At 30.6% G+C, this 25,874-nt stretch overlaps 1 protein-coding gene and 2 pseudogenes across 3 annotated transcripts; 1 reads left to right on the top strand and 2 right to left on the bottom strand.

Annotated features, from left to right (window-relative positions):
- Positions 1 to 4,421: 4,421 nt before the first annotated feature.
- LOC114174261 (Ankyrin repeat family protein) lies at positions 4,422 to 6,453 on the top strand. Its single transcript, XM_028059070.2, has 2 exons — positions 4,422 to 4,717; positions 5,698 to 6,453. The coding sequence occupies exons 1-2, from the start codon at positions 4,581 to 4,583 to the stop codon at positions 6,308 to 6,310; spliced, it is 750 nt and encodes a 249-aa protein (XP_027914871.2). The 5' UTR covers positions 4,422 to 4,580; the 3' UTR covers positions 6,311 to 6,453.
- Positions 6,454 to 9,724: 3,271 nt separating this feature from the next.
- Positions 9,725 to 14,043, bottom strand: LOC114173328 (putative disease resistance protein RGA4 pseudogene; annotated as a pseudogene). The gene is made up of 2 exons (XR_014993057.1): positions 10,652 to 14,043; positions 9,725 to 9,925 (listed from the first exon to the last, which is right to left on the bottom strand). The product of XR_014993057.1 is annotated as a putative disease resistance protein RGA4 pseudogene (transcript).
- Positions 14,044 to 19,129: 5,086 nt separating this feature from the next.
- Positions 19,130 to 25,303, bottom strand: LOC114173330 (putative disease resistance protein RGA4 pseudogene; annotated as a pseudogene). The gene is made up of 2 exons (XR_014993056.1): positions 21,856 to 25,303; positions 19,130 to 21,042 (listed from the first exon to the last, which is right to left on the bottom strand). The product of XR_014993056.1 is annotated as a putative disease resistance protein RGA4 pseudogene (transcript).
- Between the last annotated feature and the right edge of the window lie 571 nt (positions 25,304 to 25,874).

Here is a 25,874-nt window from a genome sequence, read left to right as displayed (position 1 = left end):
AAATATTTTTTTAAACGTCTCTTCTTTTTGGTCGTCATCATAAGATTATACTACGTGTTTATTTTAGCTCACGACCCATACAATTTATCTTTTGTACATGTAGGGTCGTACTTAAAAATTCGAAAAAACTAATGTGAATAAACTAAATAAGTTTAAATATAATAAAAAATGTCATATATAATGATAATTTTGTATTGAAATAAGCTACGAAAGATGTCATTCGTTCTCACAAAAGTTCAGTAACTTACAAAGTAAATGGCATTATTATTTAACCATTATTAAAATTAGAAAGATAATTTTTCATTTATAACCTTAAACTTAAACCATCTATCAAAATATTTTCCCTGCCTCGTATCAACTCCCTTCTATTTGTAATATTTTTTTTCTCTTGTTTTTCAAATGTACAGAGTCCAATAATTATCCGGTGTTCTTCTTTTAATAATTTCAATACTTACAATATTATTAAGGGTTAAATATGTGTTTATCCCTTAACTTTTTTAGAGAATTTTGAAATTAGTTCATTTCGAAACTTTGAACCAATTTAGTACTTTATCTCTCGAAATACATGAATTTAATTTTTTTAATCAAATTTTGTTAAGTTTATTTTACATTTTAGATGCTTTTCATAATAATATTTGACTTAACATTAAAGTGAAAATGTGTCAAATAATATAACAAACTCAAATACAATCCTGAAATGCGTACAAAACATCAAATAAACCTAACAAAATTTGATTAAAAAACTAAAATTCACGTATTTCAAAAGATAAAAGACTAAATTAGTCAAAAGTTTCAAAATGTATTAATTCCAAAATTTACTGAAATTTAAGGAAACAAAAACATATTTAACCTGGTTAATAACGATACATTCTATCAAAGAATATTGTATCAATTTTACTTTCAAAATAGTCCTTAAGTTAATGAAAAAAACTTGTACAATGTGAGGAAACATACTTTATTTTCTTTTAATAAAAAACTTAGTAGTTAGATTACATTTTGTATGATTTTTGACTAATACCAAAGGTAAAACCAAGTTATATAGATTACAATATGTAGCAAAGATAAATAAATTTATTGGTTGCTCCAAGAATTAAATATTAAAAAATAGTTGGTTGAAATATATATATATATATATATATATATATATATATATATATATATATAATATCTCAAAATCATCATTAAAATAATAGTAATGAAAAACGTCAAAAACAATTAAAAAATCGTAATATATATTTTTTCTATTTTTATATTTTAATCAATGTAATCTTTTATATTTTTAAAAAATACTCAATGTAGTCTTTTCCTTAGATAAATGTTAATGTCTTTATGAACTTTCATGTATTCATATAATTACTCACTCATTTATTGTCTAATTCCATAAACAAAATAAGAGAAATGACCCTAATGTGACAGAACCGAAGAATAATCTTGAGTCTTATTTTTTAAAATTATACGAATTAAATTGCGTAAAAAATAAATAAAAAATATTAAATAATTGTTATTATTATAGGGACAAAAATTCTATTAAGTCTTAAATAAAAAATATACGAATAATATTTTTTTAAGTTTAATTAAATTTTAAATCTATGATAAATTGAAAATTTTTAATTTATTGACTACCTTTTAAATTTTCACTGTTTATTGAATTCGAAAAAAATTTCAATTGGCTGTAATATTGTTGTGACGTTACTTAAATATTGTTACATAGTATTTGGTCGCAAGAGATTATAATATTTTCTTTTGAGATTTGTTGTAATTAATGATAATTGATTTTAAAATTTTAAAATCATATATTATAAAAAAATTATAATTTTAAAATTTTGAATAACTTTCAAAAAAACCATTTTTATTATTCTTTATTAGTATAAACACATTCGCGGTAACGTATGTGTATGATTTTTTAAATACCTATAATATTATATTGATCATATTAATCCGTGATAATAGATATGGCTTATATCATTTGGATGTAGTAATCAAATATAATTTTAGAAGAGATTCTTGAAGCTATATCTATTAGAAAAAGATATTTTTTCCATATACCATAAATTTGTCTAAACACCGTAAAAATCTATAAATCAGAAGACTATTCGGAACTCGTGAAAATGAAATTTTGATTGGAAACTGTTATATGTAGAGTGATATAAAAGAATGTGTAATCTATAAAATCAAATGTATACAACCTGAAAAGAAAAAAAAAATTGATTCCTGAAAAGATATATTCCCTTATCAACATTCATTTCTATTTAATGTTTTCGTAAAAACAACAATAAAATTGTTTAATAATAATGAACAATAATTAATTTAAAGAATAATAAAAACTATTTAAAAAATACTACAATTACATACATTAATTACTTTTTCAAATTATAATTAATATTCAGTTATTTTTAAACACAAAATTAATAGAAAAAAAAAAAAGATCCACATGTCTACTACTAGTTTGATTATGAACAAGATGTAAAATTTGGATTTTCTACTGGAATTTTTTTTGTGTTGTTCCTCTACTGTGTCTCCATAATACACCGATTACCATTAATTTTGATATTTTAAAATATATTAAAAAGATATTTAAAATACTAATACAATATATTTTTAATGCTCAACAGAGGACAACATATAAAAACTAGTACAAATTTTGGACTCCAAAATATATATGCATTGTGAATAATTAAATTACATGCTCATAATTTGTGCTTCCCAAATTCAATTCATTTGGTACATAAATCAAAGAAAGCATGGAGAAAAAAAAAATAAACACACGTAATTATATAAAATAATAAATTTATTTACAACAAATAATATAAATTTGTGGAATTAAAAAATTATGACAACATAAAATAGGATTTTATGAATTTGTCCATATGGAAAGCAACATTATTTCTATACATGCATGTATTTTGAATTGCCATTGTGGTTTTAATTTTCATAATCTTTTATTTAATTTTTAGAATAATAATATTTTGACTCACTTTCATTAACTCATTTTTAGTCTACAACTTCAATCACCATTCTATTATATATATATATATATATATATATGTGTATATATATAAATTTTATTTTTTTAGTAATGTAATGTTGTGATTTGAAAATGATTGAAGTGATGAATTAGAAGTAGATATAACTTTTATTAGTCCGTATGGTACTTTTTAAATAAGTTTAAATAAATAACCACATTTCATTAAAAATAGGAGAAGGTATTAACAATACAAGAAAAATAAATATTTGATTGAAAGTTAATATAAATATAAATTTAATTAATGTGAATTTTAAAACTAAAAAAATTTGAATATTATTTAATATGATTTTAAAGGGTAAAATATTTAACCGATAAAATTATATATATTTTTAATTTGAAATTATATTAAATTATAATTATTTTAAGACTTATATACACTTTTAGGATTTGAGATGTTTAATAAAATCTCTATAAAAGTTTTATAGTATGTTTGTCCTCCAATTTTGCGAAAGTAAATAATTTTAATCTATTGATAAAATGTTTTTAAACCTACGTTAAATATAACATCATCTTCATCTATCTATAACAACAAAAGGAATTCCTCTTTTTATGTCCACATTTTATAATACCCGTTTTATCTTTAGTTATTTTAAAAATTAATTATTTTATAAATAATTTATTTTTAATTATTTTTCTACAAATCTCTTTTATTTTAAATCATTATTTAAATTTTTTTTTACATATTTTATTTTTTTTAATTTTATATTTAACAACTATTTTAAAAATTAAAATTTATTATTGTGTGTTCACTAATAAATAATAAAGATGTTACTTATTTATTTATGTAAGATATTAATAATATTATTAATTGTAAGTTTTAATATTATTATCACGTAAAATGTTTTTAATATTTTTCTGTTAACATTTAAATAACACATTATGTTAAACTAATTTTTTTAATTTTAAATATTTTGAAAACTATATTAAAATTAGGACAAATTTATAGAAATAATGAATATTACCTTTAACAATTATATTATCAAGGATAAAATATGAAAAATAAATATGTAACCAAAATGGAATTTAACAATGCCAGAAGAAGATAATCTATTTTAAATAATTAACATATAGCAATAAAAATAATTCTATGTTTTATAGTGTAATAATTTATAATTTTATAATTAATAATCTTACAGTGTTATTTTATTATAATTTTAAGTACTTCAAAAATAATTTTTATTAACTACTACAAAGTCTAGAGGGAGACACTACAGTAATTATTGTGGCTCTTCAACAAAATCCTACCTAAGCAACAAAGTAATCGTAATTAAAAAGAAATTCTAATAACAAAGGATTTCATCGAAAATTTTCATATTTTTCAAGACACTACAAAAATTAAACAAAAACTCACTTAAGTTCACATGTTTTACCATGGAAAGCTTAATTAAGTTCTTTTATCATTTTTTTTTAATTTTCGCTGAGTTTTTGGCAAAACTACGAGAAGAACAGAAGAGAATAAAGGAGAAGAGAGAAAACAGAGAAGGGTTGCGGAAGTAATGTTAAATATTCAGAATTGACGTAACAAGGGTTTTTGGCGGCGAAGAAGAAGGAGCAGATGGGTAATCCACGGAGATCGAAGACGGCCGACGAACTTCATTCGGCGGTGAGGTCTGGGGATCTCATCGCCGTTCAGTCAATTTTGGCTTCAAATCCTTTGGCCGTTAATTCCAGAGATAAGCATTCCAGAACACCGTATCCTCGTCATTCTCGTCTTATGTTGTTCTATTCGTTAGTTAATTTGATTGCGAAGTGAGCGCAACGCGACAGGAACCCTAATAATTTAGTTTTCTATATGTATTGTTGTTGTTCTAGATAACAATACTCTCGTTCGATGCTGAATACTTTTCGTTCCTTCTAGTTTTCTCTACACAACACAGTAGCTGGCATCGAAAATTTCTTTTGGCTGGTTGTTTCAAAGATATGATTCGTTGCAGCATTTGTTTCACTCAGATGCATTGCATATTTTTCTCTCCTGTTTTAACCATCCATTTTGAACATAATTATCACCCCTCTGTTGTTGAACAAAACTTAGGTCCATCTTTTAAGGGATTTTGGTAGTGTGATCAGAAATTCACCGCAGTAGCCTATGCTAATTTTCATGCAAATCTTTACTATTATAAATTACTGTGGAAAACGTCAACTGTGGCTGGAGAACGACACACAATTTTTGTCTGTCATGTAAGAAAACGGTTTGTTTAATCTGAACCTATGTTGGTGCCATCATATCTATCCATATCCGTATGGGCGGTTGAATGTTTCTTGAGATTGCATTATAGGCAGAATTGGAACAAAAATTTATGTGGGTGAAGTAGTAACTAGTGGTCTGTTCTGTTCGCTTTACTTCACACTTTGAATTATTTTCTAAAGCAATGTCATGCTATTTAAATACTAAGTTTTTATCGAACTTCGGTTAAGTTCTGGAAATTGTTTTCAAAACATGTATTTTGGAAACCAAAATCCATAATAATTAAGATGTTTTTTCACCCTCTTCTTCAGTTTTATGGCTAACTCAAAGGAGTGGGTCATTTAGAGTGGTGTTGTATGTGGTTAGACATGAGCTTGGTGTGATTTTTTTTCTTTAAATAGGAATCAAGTATACATTATAGGTTCTTTGGAATTCTTTTGTGTTGCCCTGTGACTTTGTTTCTTTGACTATGAACTTTGGGCAATAGTCTACATTTAGCAGCATTTTCCGGGCAAGCAGAGGTAGTCACTTATCTCTGCAAGAACAAGGCTGATGCTGGTGCTTCTGCTATGGATGACATGGCTGCAATACACTTTGCTTCACAGAAGGGACATTTAGAAGTTGTTCGAGCTCTACTTTCAGCTGGGGCCTCTCTCAAAGCATCTACCCGCAAAGGCATGACTTCATTACACTATGCTGTTCAGGGTTCCCATCTGGAACTCGTCAAGTATTTGGCCAAGAAAGGGGCAAACCTTGGTGCCCGGACAAAGGCAGGAAAGACCCCTTTGGATCTTGCTAGCAATGATGAAATTCGATCCTTTCTGGAGGAATTTGAGAAGTCAGCAAAGAATGGAGAATTGGGAAAGCAAGATAAAGATAAAGCTGAAGAATTTGATCCCAAGACATCTGAATTGGGATCGGAAGGTGATTTGAATACAGAACCTGCTGCTGCTGCTCTAGATGAAGAAAAAAATGCAAGAGAAAAGAGAAAGGGTAATGAAGATGACGCAAGAGTAGACTCGTCACAACCAAAAAAAGCGAGAGTTAAGTTAAGCCATCTCCAAAGTTCAGATGATACCCAAGAAGAAGAGAACATGTAGGTTGGTATAGGCACAGTAGAGTTTACATTTTGTTATTGTAATATAGTTAATTGTATCTGATTGTTGGGTTACTAGACCAGACTATCTGTAGACTATTAATAGCAACTTATTCTGGATTAATACAAGTTTATCTTGACAGATTAGATTATTCTATTCAGTTTCCACTTGGCATTTCGCATTTTATAGCTGATAATTTTGTTGTCAAACTGATATGCGACTGTAGAAGTTAGCTTCTTTTCTGCTAAAACAGTTCAACATGTGTTTTTGTATAATAAATTAGTGAATGAAACATATAATAAATAAGTGTATGAAACGATGTAACACATGACAAACTTAAGCTTTAACTAATAAATCTTGTATTTCCTTATGGGGGTTAGTTTTGTATTTATGGTAGTATAAAAGTTGTACTCAAATAAGGAGGGGGGTTGACAATAGAAAATATGATTAGAGGTCATAATAAATTAATTGTGCTTGGTAAGTTAGTTTCTATATTTTTACTTCAAATCATCTTATTTTGGAACTAGGAAATTTTGGATTTGAGATGTTTAATTTTTAGGATTTCCCTTTTTAAGGTGATCCAAGAGTTCTTGTGATGTTCATAACAATCCTCTCTTTCACAGTTTAATGCCCTATAGTACAAGAAAGATTAAGAAAAGAAAAACTAACTCTGTTTTGAATTTAGAGTACAATACGAGTAAAAACTTGCATAGTGTTATACGTGTTAGAATTATTACTTCCATGTATTATCATTAACCCTAAGTATAGGGTGTAGAGTGTCGGAAACCTCCTACAACGGTATCTAGTTTTGCACTTAGGGTCCTAGTGCAATCTCTTAGTCTTCTATATAACCTTGTATCAGATTTTTAATATAAATAGAAAAAAGTGAGAGGGGTTTTTTAAGTCCTCTAATCATATATTTTTCAGTTTTATTCTTAAGTATAGGTTTTTTTTTCTGAGACTTGTATGTGAAATGGAAAATCAAAAGTTAATTATTTTTGTTATTTGACGTAAATTAGGGTGTTTGCTTGTTACTTTGATCAAATAGAACTATGTACATGATTTTATGTTAAGATTTTTATGGTGTTGATATAATGCATTTTAGTTTAATATTGAACTCCAAGTTGACATTGGTATTCGAAGGTTTTTCGTTTGGTAAATTGGGACTTTTGTTAATTGAAGGTTTAATTATGTATGTTGGTGAGAAAAGTTGAATTTTTAAAGTGTTAATTGAATAGAATAGATGAATCTGTCCAAATATGTTATGGTTGCTTCTTATATATGAGACGTATTGAAATTGTGATCTTGGAGTAATGTGATGTTTGAGTTGAACTTGGAATTGGTGTGATATGGAAACATTGAAAGTAAAATCTGAAATCAGGTGGAAATTCAGAGGGGTCCCCATATTGAATTTGAAAGATTTATTTTACTTGGTTAAGGATGTGTTTTCAGGTTTGTAAATGTTATAATTCATGTGGTTTAGGATGCAAATTTGAATGAGAGGTCTTGATTGTTGTAATTGTACAATTTAGTATCATTCACAAGACATTTTGAAATAAGTTTGAAGAGAGAAAAGTGAAAAATAACAAACGATGCGGTGGAACAAACCAAAAACCTCACAACAGACACAATTGTCATGGGGTCGGACCTTACATTTGGAGGCCGGGCTCTGTCCTGAAATCTGGCAAGTCAGGGAGTAAATATGAAGCTAGCGCCGGGCCTTGCATTTGGTAGTCGGGCGCCAGCCTCTGCTGCACCAGCACGCCACGTGATAGGGCCTAGCGCTAGTCTGCTAAGTTTGATGTTTTGATATGTTTCTTATTCTCTGGTTCTGTGATTTTATGATTTATGTTTCTCATGATCTTATAGTATGATTTACAATTCAGGATGAGTTTGTTGATGTGGGGATCTTTTAGGAAAGGAAATCCTATTCTATATAATTAGTAGTGTACACATTGATGTAAGGAGTTAGTATTGGTGGTTATCCTGATACTCTAATACTCATTAAAGACTCATGTAGAGTTGAATGAGGTATGTGGTGAGAGGGGCAGGAGCTCCTGTCATTAAGAACAACCCCAACAACCCCAAGATTCTTATGACGGTTAAAGGGACTAAGTTTGTGTGTGGTATGGTAAAATCCTTTGGCCATGACTCTACATGTAGTAGAGGTCATCACAAGTGAAAAAACCACCAAAAATCATATATCGATGTTTAGGTTCGGATAATTGAGTTGTTCCTTGTATGTGTGATTGATTAATAGGTATTGTTTAGTATAGTGTGTGTAGTATTATGTTTCATAATTCTATTTAGTTTTATATACGTGAGTGTACTTTGTTTTGCTATTAGTTTACTCTTTTTGTGTGCTTGGTTATTTGTGTTTTTTCCTTTTTGCAATATCACCATTATTTGATGTGAGCAGATGAGGAATTAGGCGTTGATCCGGCTCATTGTGGAGATGATGGTGCAACCGTCTAATTTTAGACTATTTTCCCGTCATTCTTACTCAACCTTTTCTTCTAAGGTTATGTTTTGACTGTATATAAAGTTGTTTTGGGTTGCAGCCTTTTCTTGTGGAAGACTGTATGATGAAATTTATATACATTCCTTATATGCTTGTTGGGTAGCAAATATTATAGTATCTGGTTTAGCTGTTTTACACTATTATTTGGGATGTTATAACGGACACAAGGATGTTAGAGATAAAGTGCAACTTGTATTCCACTTTTAGATATCACAATTTCATTTAAGTATGGTTTTTTACTCAATATAAAAGTGGTGGAAATAAAATTTGTAAGTAATTATATTAACTTTTAAATAAGATTAGAATCAATTTCATCGTGTTAGAATTTAAGGAACCAAGAAACCAAAACCTGAGAACACTTATTTTATTCAAAAACAGAACTACAAAAAGAGTTTGTATTCCTTCACAAAATTTATATATATATATATATATATATATATATAGTTGTCTAGTTTATTAAATATGTTAGTTTGATTTCTTTGTGGCTTTGACATACAATGATTGTGTTTGATGTAATTATTAATTAATTGTTGATAGTATTATAGAAACTGTTTATTATGTTGGCTTATCATATTTGATTATTTTGTTATGCAAATGCTATAACTTTTTTTATGTGAGAGGCATCAGATTCCCTGAATGTAGCTTGGACTATCAACACTACACCCCATGCACAGATCCAAAGGTATTAAATGGTATTCATTTGCTGATGCTTTAGGATTTGCTGAAGAATTTTCATTGTCGATTGAGCATGCATGATTTTGCAGAGATAGAGAAAATATGGCCTTTTACCGGCTTACTTTGTTAGAACGCCATTGCCCTCTAAATTTTGGGAGAACAAGCTTCCAAACATCATGATTTGAATACCGACACAACAGTTAACATTACAAAGTCAGAGGTTATGGCATGACATATGATCTTACTGAAGATTACTATATTAAAAATTACACAATGATAGTTTAAAAGAATTACAGTCAAAGTTCCAAGTTATTACTCAACCATATTTACAACAATGAGCCATATTCAGATAAACAGACGTCAACCTCTTCCCTCTTCTATTGTACGAGTGTCTATCCATTTCAATCTTTCGTTAACGATCCCTGTAATGAACAGAACAGAGTGACCAAATGTCATTAATTATATTAAAATATTTGCATTCTGAGTCCTTAATATATGATGCATTGGTACATGATGACCCTAAAGCGAAAAAAAAAATGGAGCAAAGGGGCTCTCACTATGAAGTGGTAGCGATTTTGGTGTTCAAGACATTCTAATCTTATTTGAGTATGGTTCACAAAAGTGAGAAATATACAAGTAGCAGGATAATAGCAGAGGAATTTTAGACACTGCAGTAATTAGAAATCATGACTTTAGAATAGTAATGAATGTAATCCCATTTTTGTACTAAAAGAGGAGAGCTGAAGCTGATGAATGTACCTTAGGTTTTAGATTACCTAAACGTATCATAAGAAAACAATACTTTTGTAGAGGGCAGCAAAAAATTGATATTTTAAGAGATTCTAGCATAAAGAGACTAGGCCTGAATATATAAAATTGATGAAGCATTAAAAGTAAAAATTACTAATATCAGTGAAGTCTATCTTGAGGAAAGCAGTAACACATTTGTTAACCACAATAATAATATAAGGGAAAATTGAGATCTGCATTTTATAAAGTTATCCAGCTCAGGTATTTTGACACTTAATAGAACAACTAGAGCGTGATATTAGTCATTTCTATCCGATTTATGGTCCATAACCCCATAATTAAAATAGAAATTAAGCAGTAAGGAGAAATTAAAGGAAATTAAACAATCATTCACTTACCTCAAAATGTTTATTCGCATTCTATATTTGGAATGTGGTTTATGTATTGCCAATCCTCTCCTGTTTCCCTCTTGCACCGCTTCTCCAGATGAGGACATCCGCTTATGATTAAATGAGACAAGTTGGTGAGGCGTTGAATGCTACTCGGCAGTGACCTCAACTTCATACAATAGTCAATGCTTAATTGTTGAAGAGAAGTGATGTCTCCCAGCCACTCCGGCAATGAAGTAGACTTGTAATCGCATATATACAAAGAACGTAGGGAGGGGACACGTTGTAAGCCATCTGGTAATGTGGAGCAATCCATGATTGACACTTGTCGAAGGGCAGTTAGTTGGCTCATACTGCTTGGTAGAGCCACCAGCTCTGGACAACACCAGATCGTCAATATCTCAAGACACGCCAAATGTCGAACACCTTCAGACAAGGATTTTAATTTCTTACAGAAACGAATGTTTAAAGTTCGAAGAGAAGTTAGACCTTCCAACACATGTTCTGGAAAATACTCCAAATCATACCAATAACCAATGACAAGGTCCTCTAAAGCATCCAAAGTGCCGAGTTGGTCAGGTAGTGTCTTTACTCCTTTAATCGAGTCAATATTCAGGGTCTTTAGACAAGGCGTATTCTCCACAACTCCTTCCATGAAGAAACCCACTTCGTCAATCCTGTTAGCATAATAAACTTCCTCAACAAAAGGAAGACGCGGAAATTTAAGGTTGGAGACGCCATCAATTGTTAACTGGGAAAGACGAGGGAGCAACTCTACTCCTTCATCCCTCAACAACCTCTCCAAATTTGGTAAATTCTTCAGAATCAATTCCTCCAACGATGGAAATGCCTTCTCCTCCACGCCCTCATACGTCTCACCATCTATGCACTTCACATTTTTCATTCCACGCACCTCTAGCCTTTTCAAGTATGGTAGTTTACCAAGAGGAGGAAGCTCCTCACAGTTGTCACACTCCAAGAGCTTAACTTCCACCAAGTCTCTTAGAGTGACTGGACTTCTCATCCAACTCGATAAGTGTCTTCCCTCATACCCATTCATATGAAAACTCTTCAGAGTTGAGGGAGGTTCCAGGGCTTCCAGTACTATTTCTTCACTAACAGTACTACCTCTTGAATTAGCATTACCATCCCATGACAAGTATAGGATATTTAAGTCCTTCTTATCAAACAAGTTTGCTTGTTTCGCATCCCATTCATTGGCGACATTTTCAAGGCCTTCGATTCTCAGCGTGCCTCCCAACTTTAAGCTATGCAGCTCTGCTAACCCATACCCTGGCTTTGAACCCACAACGAAAATGCTCAGTGTTTTTAGATGTCTTAACTTGCTAATATTGGGGGACATCTTTACTATTGAAGGACAATTATCAATTACAACATGTCTTAGATCCTGCAATTGTGTCAAGTTTTTGGGTAGCCCATAAAGTCTGTACCAATCTCTCAGTTTCAATATTTGTAATTTCGACAACTCACAAATTGAGTTATTTAAACTTACGTGCATACCACCCAATCCACTCAAACTCAAGTATCTCAAATGTGTTAAACTTTTAAGTGAGGACAACTTAGTAAAGTTTGTGTCCAATGCTCGGAGACAACAATGATTTGATAGAATTAGGTCAAAACCACGAAAATAAAATAAAGTCCGCAGAGATTCAGCCTTCTTGAAAGCAAGCTTGAAAGAACTCGCATCAACTGACACACCATATATTTTCAAATTTAAGTAGTGAACTCCGCTTGAGGGAGTCAACCATTTTTTCATAACAACCACACATTCTTCACCCATAATAGATTGGGCAAGATCATGAAATAGATCGTGCATCTTGAAAGTCGTTATCATACCAAACCTATCATACTTTGCTTCTTGAAAGAAAGATCTACTGTATAACTTTTTCCACACTTTATTTCCAATATCTTCCACTTCTACATTTCTTTCACATCTAATAAATCCATTAGCCATCCAGAGATAAATTAGTTCTTCTTTCTCTATTCCAAAATCTTTGGGGTATATTGCACATAAAGAAAAACATCTCCTCATATATGGTTCCAAATTAGAATAACTCAGTTTCAAAGCACGCATAATAGAATTTTCCTCACCTGTAGTAGAATTACTTTCCTCCCGTATGTCCCAAATTTCACTTTCCTTTACATTCTTCCATTGTGTTACTTCATTTTCATCACGCAAACAGCTTCCCAGTGTTTTTATTGCAAGTGGGGAACCGACGCATTTTCTCACTATGTCTTCACCGATTACCGTAAGCTCTTTCCTTTCTTGTCTGTTTGGTCCAAATGCATGCTGTTTGAACAATGACCAACTATCTTTTTCCGACAATGCTTTCAAAGGGTAAGAAAAATGCGCTCCCATGACAGAGACAACTTCCTGAAGTCGAGTGGTGACCAAAACGGTAGCTCCTTTTGCTCCCCTTGCACACTCCAACATCCCCTTCAACTCATTCCACTTCTCTCTGTTTTCGTTCCACACATCATCCAGAACAAGCAAATATCTCTTACTCTGCAATGCTTCTTCAACCTTTTTCCGCCTTGCTTCTAAATTGTCGACGTTCTGATTTGGACCAAGGGTACATTCTATGATGGATTGCAGGATTTCCTTGACCTTGAAATCATCCGAAACACAGATCCAGATTTTCAAGTCAAAATGTTTACTTATCTCGTCATCATGGAAGACCTGCTTGGCAAGAGTTGTTTTGCCAAGTCCACCCATACCAACTATTGCATAGATGGTGAGTTCGTCACTGCTACTGGCATCTTCCAGAAGAAACTTCACAATTTTCTCTCTATCTCCGTCTCTGCCATATAATATGGGTTCGGTAATGACAGAACTAGTTTCACGCCAACCATCATCATCCACTGCTTGCTTTTTTGTGAGATCCACACGCAATTCAAAAGTCAGCCTTTCTGTATGAATGTCATGAAACCTTTCAGTGATGTCTTTGATCCGCTTTCCAATATGAAAGCGGAAGTGAATGTCCTTAGGATGGAGACGGGATAGGCATGAAGTATGTCCATCATCAGAGTGCATCTTTGTGAAGTGAATCGAACATTCATCCAAGATATCGTCAAGCACATAGGCTGCATCTGTGAGTTTCTGCAGCCAATCCTTGACGGCATGACTTGTTATTTGCTTTTTCTCAGCATCTCTTAGGACAGCACGAATTGCGGTGAGATTGCTGGAAAGCTTTTGAATCTGTTCATCAACACCCCAATAAGTTGCAAGTTGTTCTTGAACGAAAGATCCCAAATTTTGAATCACGACTTCCAGTAAAGCCTCGGCCATGAGAGAAACAGGAGCTAGATCGAAGTGAAATGTTAGAGAAGAGTGAGGAAGAATTTGTTTAGAAATATTTGTTGTAGTGATTTGAAATTGATTTAATATTCTTTAATTAACTGAGGGCTGGTTTCATGCAAAATAATTGAGGAGAGAGAGTAAATGAATGATTGCGATGCTAAGTCTTCACCGACAAACTTGTGTGGGATTTTTTTTTTGTCAAACTAGCACATTTCCCGACCAATATTATCTATTGGTTACCATTTCTGATCCGTATATACGATACGGGAATAATATACTACTTATGATTAATTTTAATATGTTAATACATTTATTTTTAAAATAATAAAATATGATACGTGATATATAAATATTAAAAAGTGTATAATAATTTTTATAAATATAATAAATATATTATTATTAATGTGTAGATTTAATTTTTTAATTAGAGACTAATTATTTGAATAATTAAAATTTGATAATTAATGTTAGTAACTAATTTAAAAATCAATTTATAATTAAAATTATTTTAATTATCATTTTAGAAACTAATTATAAGTTTTTAAAATTATTTCAGTTGTTAATTTTATTATTATATAATGACTAATTATTTTTTGTCATTAAAATTTATCACTATTCACAAATTTTATTTTATTATAGTGTACTACAACTTTATAAATTAGATATTTCTTTAATAAATATCAATTTGATCCTTTGTTAATTTGATTTGATTTTAGTCCCAAATTTTTTTAAAATAAATTTAATTTCATCTGCTCCAAATTTAGAACAAATTTAATTTTTTTATAAATGTAATGATGATACTTTTATTATAAGTGATATTTCTATTACATATTTTTAACAAAATTTAATTTATTTAAATTTATATTTTACATTAAACTTTATTTAAATTTTATTTTAAAATTATAAATATATAGATTAATAAATTTATATTCGAAATATTTGTATAATATTCAATATCAACAATATTTTAGAGTTGGCTTAAAAATAACAATTTTATAAATTCAAATGTAAAATTTTAAAATAATTTTATAAAAAATTAAAATAAATATATTTAAAATATTAATATTAAATATAACTAATATTATTAAAATATTTAATAAAAATATCAATTTTAATAAAAATAATCACAACATTATATAAAAGTAAAATTTGGTCTAAAGTTGGAGTGCCTAAAATTGAAATTTTTTTAAAAAAAATTAGGACTCAAATCAAATCAATTTAACAAATATGAGGACCAAATTGAGATTCATATATTAATTTGACACGTGTCACCATATTAGATTGACACGTGACACACTACAGAAGTGACACGTGGCATAAATATTTTTTAAAAAAATTAAAAAATTAAAAAATTAAAAGATAATTAAAAAAATTTAAAAGAAAATTCAAAAAATTCAAAAAAACGAGGAGTGTGGTACCTACTTAACGGTGTTAGTTATCTAGGAAATGACTTAATTGATATTAATTTATAAAAATAAAGACCTAATTGAGACTAATAAAAATATGAGTACCAAATTGAGATTCTGCGACAAAAACGAAGACCAACGAAGTATTTTAACCTTCCTTTTATACCATAGTAACGTGTTTTATAATCAGCACAGAATAAGTTTAAGCCGAAAACCAACAAGCCAGAATTCAGTTTCTGAAAACAGAATTCTGTGCTGGAATTTTTTGTTTTAATTTTCTTTTCTTAAGATTAAGGTAGGAGAAAATTTAAAAGTTGGTAATTTTATTTGTTTAGTTTTTATTTTTATAATAAGAGTTAAAAAAATGAATGTAAGAATTAATTAACTAGAAATGTGTAATTATATTGTGAAAGAATGAATTTGATTATTTTGTGTTGTTGAAACATTATAAATTAGTATTTGATGTGACATAAATAAATTAAATATTTATTTTAATTAAAATTATAGGATTTGTTTTGTGGTTTTAATTTTTTTTAAACTTCTCTTATAAAAAAAAATTAACAAATAAAAAAATGAACTTTTAAATTTTTTCCTTCCTGCTTTAAAAAATACAAAAACAAAACAAAAAAATTTCCATTTCAGAATTTGGTTGTAGGGAAATTTTGAAATAATTAATTTAATTTATAAATAATTAAGAAAAATGTAAAAATGTAAAAGTATATTTAATAAAATTTAAATATGAAAGAAATAAAAATGATATATACAAGTATATTGAAATACTAAAGAAATAAAAAAATGTATAAGTATATTTAATAAAATTTGAACATGAAAGAAGTAAAAAATAAATAAAAACATTGAAATTTAAAAGAAAAATAAACAATTATTAAATTAGAAATTAAGTGTTAAGAAATAAGTAGTGTTTTATTATTAGAAGAAAAAAAATAGCTTTTCATATTAAAATTTAATTTTTATTATTAAAAGTTAATAATAATTTATTTGTGTTTGGTTTAGGTTAAATAAAAAAAATGTGAAGTGGATACAATGAAAACTATTATTCTCAAATAAATTGATTTACTGAATATTTTGTTGTTGTTATAAATTACGCATTGATGATTTGCAGTTAAAATTTGTTGTGTGAAATTTTAAATAATTAAATTTTATTTAAATAATTACTTTTGGTTAGATTTATTATATAATTAAATGTTTGTTTTCCTTCAACGAATAATTTTCAATCAATTATTTATTTCTTTATTTTTAAAATATAATTTTTAACAATAATTTATTTTAAAATATAATTATATATTTTAAAATATTTAGTTATTTTAAAAAATTACATCAATTATTACATTTTAAAATATATTTTTCCTTTGCTTTTAATTTAAATTAAGCAAATAAAAATTTTATTTTTTTCTTCTAATTTTAGTAAAAACAGGTTACCCGGATAAATATGAATCTTTAATTTAAAAAATAAATGAAAAGTAATAAGAATCTCATCCATTTTTTAACATCATTGTTTAACTTAATTCTATTAAGAAAACATTTCTAACTATTTCTATCCTCCAAGTCGGACAAAGCCCAAAATGTGACAAACATTTGGAAGAAATTCTTACTAAAATTCCTTAATAATATAAAATTAAAATTTATCTCGTAAAATTATTTATTAAAATACGATTACAATTTAAGATTAATTAGTAGTTCATTATATATATATATATATATATATATATATATATATATATAACAAATTTATTTGTTACATTGGATTATAATCGTAATTAAGTTTTGTTTAATAAAGTTATTTAAAAGACATTTTAAAATAATTGATTTCTTTTAAAGAAAATTTCATGTTTTCAGATTTAAATATGTTTGAAGTTCGGTTCCGGACTGTCTTCACGAAATTAGAATTTGTTGGAAATTTTGATTTGTTTTTAAATTTAAAAAATAATAGATATAGTCTTTTAATATAATTATATTCAACTTTTTTAACTCGTTTTTTATACCGATATTTAAATTATTTAAATTATTTGATATGTTTTTATTTTAATGTTAATTGGAATACGTGTTTGACATGTTAAAAAAATTAAATTTATTTAAGTTAAAAAAATTATATTTATTTATAATGATGACTAAAATATATCAAAATTTAAAAGAGGAGGCAAATTCTACTTTCGTATGATCTATATATTCGCATAAAAAGACAATTCAATAAATTCTTCATATTTGTGTTAAATTGATTCATAATATAAACGGTTTGTACATCATTAATTCTGTTCATTGTAAAATATTGAACTAAAAACACTCTGATTTAGATTTAAAAACAATTGAATGTTAGTCCTCTTTGACATTGCTAAGCATATAGGTTTTTTAATAGGAGAAGAAAATAAACTCAAAAGTTAAAAGCATTTAGCAAAGTGAACTGTCAGAAAAAGATCTCAAATTTCTAATAATCACATCATTAAATTTATAAATCAATCACAGCAATACTGCTGCAGAGTATTGCTTCAAGTCCCTGGCCTTCTGTAGACAGATTTCGGCATCCTTCCAACGAGAAAGACTAGCATATAAATTTTCCATACCATGCCAAATATCAAATTCATTTATTTTATCGTCCAAAATCTGGAAAGAGTCAACAAAATTGAAGTCATTCATTTCTAAATCAACAATTTATAACTCAAGTCCTATTAAGCAATAAAAATCTTAGTTGGAGGATGGGGGAGTATTTCTTCCATTTGTCCCCATCAGCCAAAAACTTTCTCAGCAAAAACAGAAGGAAATAGGAAAGAATCACTTAAAACTCAGTGTACAAAATTACAATCAACGGTAAATATCCAAATAAGAACAGCATAAAAGAAATGTATAAAATACAACTGTCTTTCCCATATATATTTTTTTCTTAACACATCTTTGATGCTCTCATTTTTATAGACAACAGTCATCTACACAAAACCAACTCAATCTTTACTCAGGTTACCCTTTTATAGCACTAAGAAATGCTTGCTATTGTGCATTTTGCTTGGTAATTAACACATCGGTGATTTTAAGTTTCTTTTAAGTCAAATCTAAAATGGAATAGAACTGTACTTTGGAGTATCATTTTGCAATAGGAATCTCCTCTTCAAGTGCCTTCAACTGACAGAATTTAGAAGAAACTGTTAGGTAAACTTAAATGGGTTGTTTTATGTGTAGTTAATTTGTTTAGGAGTTTTGTGTGTTTTAGAGTGCAAGGGTCATGGGTTTATTGTATTGGTTAATAGGTAATAATTGTGTCTTGATGAGAGAGTTTAAGACTTGGAGATGAAAAACCAAAATAGAGTCTATAAATTGTAATGTTTTGTTTACATAAAAATTCAAGGAAGTGAATAAGTTTATTCACATAAAAATTGATTTGCTAACAGAAACTGTTAGAATCCAATTACAATGTACAAGACGTGGTAGAATGAGAGAATATGATGTGGTGTTCGTAACGCATTCAGGTTTCTAACTACAAAATTGTATATTTTCCTTTATGTGTATAGTGACCCCATTACGAATCTGGTTTTGATACCACGGGTTATATGACATTGATCTTACATATATAAGACATTTGACACCACTCTTACCCCAAAATCTTAAGACGATGGTATTATGAATTTTTATTCTTATATAGTATTTAAGTTTGTCTATTTTATAGAATGTGAAACTTTTGACTCACATTTGAACTATTCTCGATAATCATAGATACTTGTTTTGGTCACCTTACAATTGTCGATAGACATCAACTGGTATGAAAAATAAGGACTGAATTTTATTAAATTGAACTGATACAGTACAACAAACTACACCAGAACTGCGTACAAAGGTTCCCTTCTAAGATGTTGCGAACTTGATCTTTCCCTTCCTGTAACCCACTCAAGAAAAAACTCCCCTCCACTTCCCCATACCTATTCTTTTTATTCTGCCAATAACTGTTTATAGGCAGTTACACCTGGCCCTACAGTGCTTTGAAAGGAGTCGATTTCAAAGAGTCCGATAATGCACAAAAAATCACCATCTACCATCCTTTTAATTGTACCATATTTAAGCATATCATCAACTAACCTTTCAATTTCATTCTTTTGATAGATAGTGTGGGTACTTCTATGATATGATGTTAAGGGTATGAGATTCTACCTTCAATCCAAATGCATGGTCTTGCCTTCAAGGGGATGGTAATCCCTATGTTTCTTGAAAGACTGATGTATTCTTCCACACGAGACAGTTTGTTGGCTCTTTGCTTTCAGCTTGCAGTGACGAGGAATCCTTGGCCTTGGCCTTGATCACGCGGAGCCTTTAAGACAGATTTGAAAGAAGCAACGACTCTAGTCAAATCAGATTCTCCCTTTAATGTGTGATATCCACCTGCAGCCGAAATTTGAAGACTTAATTCACCAAAATTTGATCTCATTTCTCCAGACTAGCCAACCACCATTCCATTCCCAACACCACACCAACACCTCCAGATAAAAAACATAGAGTAGAACAAAAGTAAGTTATTTTCTATATTTTACTTCAAATCATCTTATACATCTCAAATCAAACTCAAACCCAAAATTTGAGATCTTTAACTTTTAGGATTTCCCCTTTTAAGGTGATCCAATAGTTCTTGTGATGTTCATAACACATCCTCTATTTCACAATTTAATGCCGTAGAGAACAAGAAAGATTAAGAAAAGAAAAAATAACTCTATTTTGAGTTTAGTGTACAATACGAGTAAAAACTTGCATAGGCTATAGGTTTTGGGTTCTGAGACATATATGTGAAATGGAAAATAAAAAGTTAATTATTTTTGTTATTTGATGTAAATTAGGGTGTTTGATTGTTACTTTGATGAAATAGAACCTGATTGTGAAATTGAATGAATGGTGTGACTCTTTTAAATTGATATTGAACTATGTAAATGATTTTACGTTAAGATTTTTATGGTGTTGATAAAATGCATTTTAGTTTAATTTTGAAATCTGAGTTGACGTCAGTATTCTGTATTCAGAGGTCTGTTCATAGAGGTGTGATTAAGTCTACAGAGACGTAAGAGGTATGTTGAATGTAAAAATTTGTATCATGGGTTCGTTCACAGGAGATTGATTCAGCTCACACAAATGTAGAGTTTGTGGAGTTTATATTAGAGCTTTGCCAATTGGCGTGCCGTTAAGCCTACTTTTAGATATCACAATTTCATTGAAGAATGATTTTTTAGTCATTTATAAAAGTGGTGGACATAAAAATTTGAAAATAATTATATTAAGTTTTAAATAAGATAAGAAACAACTTGATAACCGTTAAGAATTTAGGAACTGTTCGGTTTTGAATTTGATGCCATGAGAAGCACGGGTCATGTTTGTGCTACTAATGTCAGCTTAGCTTTTATGGCCAATGATAGCACTTCTTGTGAGAACAACCTTCCAAACATCATGATTTGAATGCCGACAAAACAATTACAATTACAAAATCAGAGGTTGTGATATGAAATATCATCTTACTGAAGATTACTATATTAAAAATTACACATCATAGTTTAAAAGAATTACAGTCAAAGTTCCAAATTATTACTCAACGATATTGACAACAATGAGCCATATTCAGATAAACAAACGTCAACTTCTTCCCTCTTCTATTGTATCAGTGTCTATCCATTTCCATCTTTTGTTAACGAGCCCTGTAATAAACAGAACAAAGGGCAGCTTCAATCTTTAAAACAGTGTAAAGGCTATGCTCTTTCATTATATAAATCTTTCAAAGATTTTTTTTTTGATATATAAATTAAGTGACCAAATGCCATTAATTATATTAAAATATTTGCATTCTAAGTCCTTAGTATATGATGCATTGGTACCTGATGACTGTAAAGCGAAAAAAAAAATCGAGCAAAGGGACTATGGTGTTTAAGACATTCTAATCTTATTTGAGTATGGTTCACGAAAGTGTGAAATATACAAGTGGCAGGATAATAGCAGAAGATTTTAGACACGAGATTGTGCATTAAATCCTGCAGTACTTAGAAATCATGAATTTAGAATAGTAATGAATGTAATCCCATTTTTGTACTAAAAGAGGAGAGCTAAAGCTGATGAATGTACCTTTGGTTTTAGATTACCTAAACGTATCATAAGAAAATAAGACTTTTGTAGAGGACAGCAAAAAATTGATATTTTAAGAGATTCTAGCACAAAGAGACTCGGCCTGAATATACAAAATTCAAGAAGCATTAAAAGTAAAAATTACTAATATGAGTAAGTCTATCTTGAGGAAAGCAGTAACACATTTGTTAACCACATTAATAATATAAGGGAAAATTGAGATCTGCATTTTATAAAGTTATCCAGCTCAGGTATTTTGAGACTTACTAGAACAACTAGAGCGTGATATTAGTCATTTCTATCCGATTTATTTATGGTGCAAAACCCCATAATTAAAAGAGTAATTAAGCAATAAGGAGAAATTAAAGGAAATTAAACAATCATTCACTTACCTCAAAATGTTTATTCGCATTCTAAATTTGGAATGTGGTTTATGTATTGCCAATCCTCTCCTGTTTCCCTCTTGCACCGCGTATACAGATGAGGACAAGAGAGTATACTTAAATGAGATAAGTTGGTGAGGCGTTGCATGCTGCTAGGCAGTGACCTCAACTCCTCACATAACTCGATGCTTAATTCTTCAAGAGTAGATATATCTCCCAGCCAGTCCGGCAATGAAGTAGAGTTGCAATCGAATATATACAAAGAACGTAGGGAGGGGACACGTTGTAAGCCATCTGGTAATGTGGAGCAATCCATGATTGACACGTCTCGAAGGGCAGTTAGTTGGCTCATATTGTTTGGTAGACCCACCAGCTCTGGACAATCGCAGATCATCAAACTCTGAAGACATGCCAAATGTCTAACACCTTCAGACAAGGATTTTAATTTCTCACAGCTATAAATACGTAAGATTCGAAGAGAAGTTAGACCTTCCAACACATGTTCTGGAAAATACTCCAAATCATACCAATCATCAATGTGAAGGACCTCTAATGCATTCAGCATGCCGAGTTTGTCAGGTAGTGTCTTTACTCCTTTAATCGACTCAATATTCAGGGTCTTTAGACAAGGCGTATTCCTCACAACCCTTTCCACATCGTCAATGCTTTCAACATAAAGTTTCTCAACAGAAGGAAGACGTGGGAATTTAAAGTTGGAGACCTTTTTAATTGTTAATTGGGAAAGACGAGGGAGCATCTCTACTCCTTCATCCCTCAACAACCTCTCCAATTTTGGTAAATTCTTCAGAATCAATTCCTCCAAAGATGGAAATGCTTTCTCCTCCACGCCGTCATAGGTCTCACCATCTATGCACTTCACATTTTTCATTCCACGCACCTCTAGCATTTTCAAGTATGGTAGTTTACCAAGAGGAGGAAGCTCCTCAAAGTTGTCACACTCCAAGAGCTTAACTTCCACCAAGTCTCTTAGAGTGACTGGACTTCTCATCCAACTCGATAACTGTCTTCCCTCATACCCTTTTATACGAAAACTCTTCAGAGTTGAGGGAGGTTCCAGGGCTTCCATTACTATTTCTTCACTAACATTACTACCTTCTGAATTAGTAGTACCACCCCATTGCAAGTGTAGGATACTTAAGTCCTTCTTATCAATCAAGTTTGCTTGTTTAGCATCCCATTCATTGGCGACATTTTCAAGCCCTTTGATTCTCAGCGTGCCTCCCAGTTTTAAGCTATGCAGCTCTGCTAACCCATACCCTGGCTTTGAACCCACAACGAAAATGCTCAGGGTTTTCAGATGTCTTAACTTGCTAATATTGGGGGACATCTCTACTATTGAAGGACAATTATCAATTACAACATGTCTTAGATCCTGCAATTGTGTCAAGTTTTTGGGTAGCCCATAAAGTTCGGACCACTTTGTCAGTTTCAATATTTGTAATTTCGTCAACTCACAAATTGAGTTATTTAAGCTTACGTGCATACCACCACTCAAACTCAAGTATCTCAGATGTGATAAACTCTTAAGTGAGGACAACTTAGTAAAGTCTGTGCGCAATGCTCGGAGACAACAATGATTTGATAGCATTAGGTCAAAACCACCAAAATAAAATAAAGTCCGCAGAGATTCAGCCTTCTTGAAAGCAAGCTTGAAAGAACTCGCATCAACAGATACATCATAATTTACCAACCTTAAATAGTGAACCCTACTTGACGGAGTCAACTTTTTTTCCTTAATAACCACACATTCTTCACCCATAATAGATTGGGCAAGATCATGAAATAGATCGTGCATCTTGAAAGTCGTTATCATACCAAACTTATCATACTTTGCTTCTTGAAAAAAGGATCTACTGTATAACTTTTTCCACACTTTATTTCCAATATCTTCCACTTCTACATTTCTTTCACATCTAATAAATCCATTAGCCATCCAGAGATAAGTTAGTTCTTCTTTCTCTATTTCAAAATCTTTGGGGTATATTGCACATAAAGAAAAGCATCTCCTCATATATGGTTCCAAATTAGAATAACTCAGTTTCAAAGCACGCATAATAGAATTTTCCTCACCTGTAATAGAATTACTTTCCTCCCGTATGTCCCAAATTTCACTTTCCTTTACATTCTTCCATTGTGTTACTTCATTTTCATCACGCAAACAGCTTCCCAGTGTTTTTATTGCAAGTGGGGAACCGACGCATTTTCTCACTATCTCTTCACCGATTACCGTAAGCTCTTTCCTTTCTTGTGTGTTTGGTCCAAATGCATGCTGTTTGAATAATGACCAACTATCGTCTTCGGACAATGCTTTCAAAGGGTAAGAATAATGCGTTCCCATGACAGAGACAACTTCCTGAAGTCGAGTGGTGACCAAAACGGTAGCTCCTTTTGCTCCCCTTGCACACTCCAACATCCCCTTCAACTCAGTCCATTTCTCTCTGTTGTCGTTCCACACATCATCCAGAACAAGCAAATATCTCTTACTCTGCAATGCTTCTTCAACCTTTTTCCGCCTTGCTTCTAAATTATCGAGGTTCTGATTTGGACCAATGGTACATTCTATGATGGATTGCAGGATTTCCTTGACCTTGAAATCATCCGAAACACAGATCCAGATTTTCAAGTCAAAATGTTTACTTATCCCGTCATCATGGAAGACCTCCTTGGCAAGAGTTGTTTTGCCAAGTCCCCCCATACCAAGAATGGCATAGATGGTGAGTTCGTCACTTGTACTGGCATCTTCCAGAAGAAACTTCACAATTTTCTCTCTATCTCCGTCTCTGCCATATAATATGGGTTCAGTAATGACAGAACTAGTTTCACGCCAACCATCATCATCCACTGCTTGCTTTTTTGTGAGATCCACACGCAATTCAAAGGTGAGCCTTTCTGTATGAATGTCATGAAATCTTTCTGTGATGTCTTTGATCCGCTTTCCAATATGAAAGCGGAAGTGAATGTCCTTAGGATGGAGACGGGACAGGCATGAAGTGCGTCCATCAACAGAGTGCATCTTTGTGGAGTGAATTGAACATTCATCTAAGATATCATCAAGCACATATGCTGCATCTGTGAGCTTCTGCAGCCAATCCTTGACGGCATGACTTGTTATTTGCTTTCTCTCAGCATCTCTGAGGACAGCACGAATTGCGGTGAGATTGCTGGAAAGCTTTTGAATCTGTTGATCAACACCCCAATAAGTTGCAAGTTGATCTTGAACGAAAGATCCTAAATTTTGAATCACGACTTCCAGTAAAGCCTCGGCCATAGGAGAAACAGGAGCTAGAACGAAGTGAAATGTTGGAGAAGAGTGAGGAAGAATTTGTTTAGAAATATTTGTTGTAGTGATTTGAAATTGATTTAATTTTTTTTAATTAACTGGGGCTGGTTTTATGCAAAATAACTGAGGAGAGAGAGTAAATGAATGATTGAGATGCTAAGTCTTCACCGACACCTTGCCAGATAATTTTAAATTAAATAATAGGGTAGTTGTTTTTATTTTAGTGTTAGTGGCATTATTTTTTATTCGGTTTGTTTATTTCTAAATAATGTGAGTGGTTAGTTCCATTATATAAGACTAGATTTAGGGTGCATTATGAACGGCTATTTGATAGGAAAATTCCTATGTACACACCGCTATTTAATAGCCTACCTTACGTCAATGAAGATTACCACAGTGAATCTTATTTTAATTATTTTGTCAAGTGTGTGTGAGTTTAATTTAACAAAACTTGTGTGGTGGTAGAGGGATGTTATCATAAACAGGTTACCTGGATAAATATGAATCTTTAATTAAAAAATAAATGAAAAGTAATATGAATCTGTTCCATTTTTAACATCATTGTTTAACTCTATTATATTAAGAAAACATTTCTAACTATTTCTATCCTTCAAATCAGACAAAGCCCAAAATGTGACAAACATTTGAAAGAAATTCTTACTAAAATTCCATAATAATATAAAGTAAAATTATTTATTAAACCACGAGTATAATTTAAAATTAATTT

Source organism: Vigna unguiculata, chromosome 2 (genome assembly GCF_037176805.1).
Source record: "Vigna unguiculata cultivar grain cowpea cultivar isolate G323 ecotype 2 chromosome 2, ASM3717680v1, whole genome shotgun sequence".
NCBI lineage: Eukaryota > Viridiplantae > Streptophyta > Magnoliopsida > Fabales > Fabaceae > Vigna > Vigna unguiculata.
This window is presented reverse-complemented; position numbering and strand designations above follow the sequence as displayed.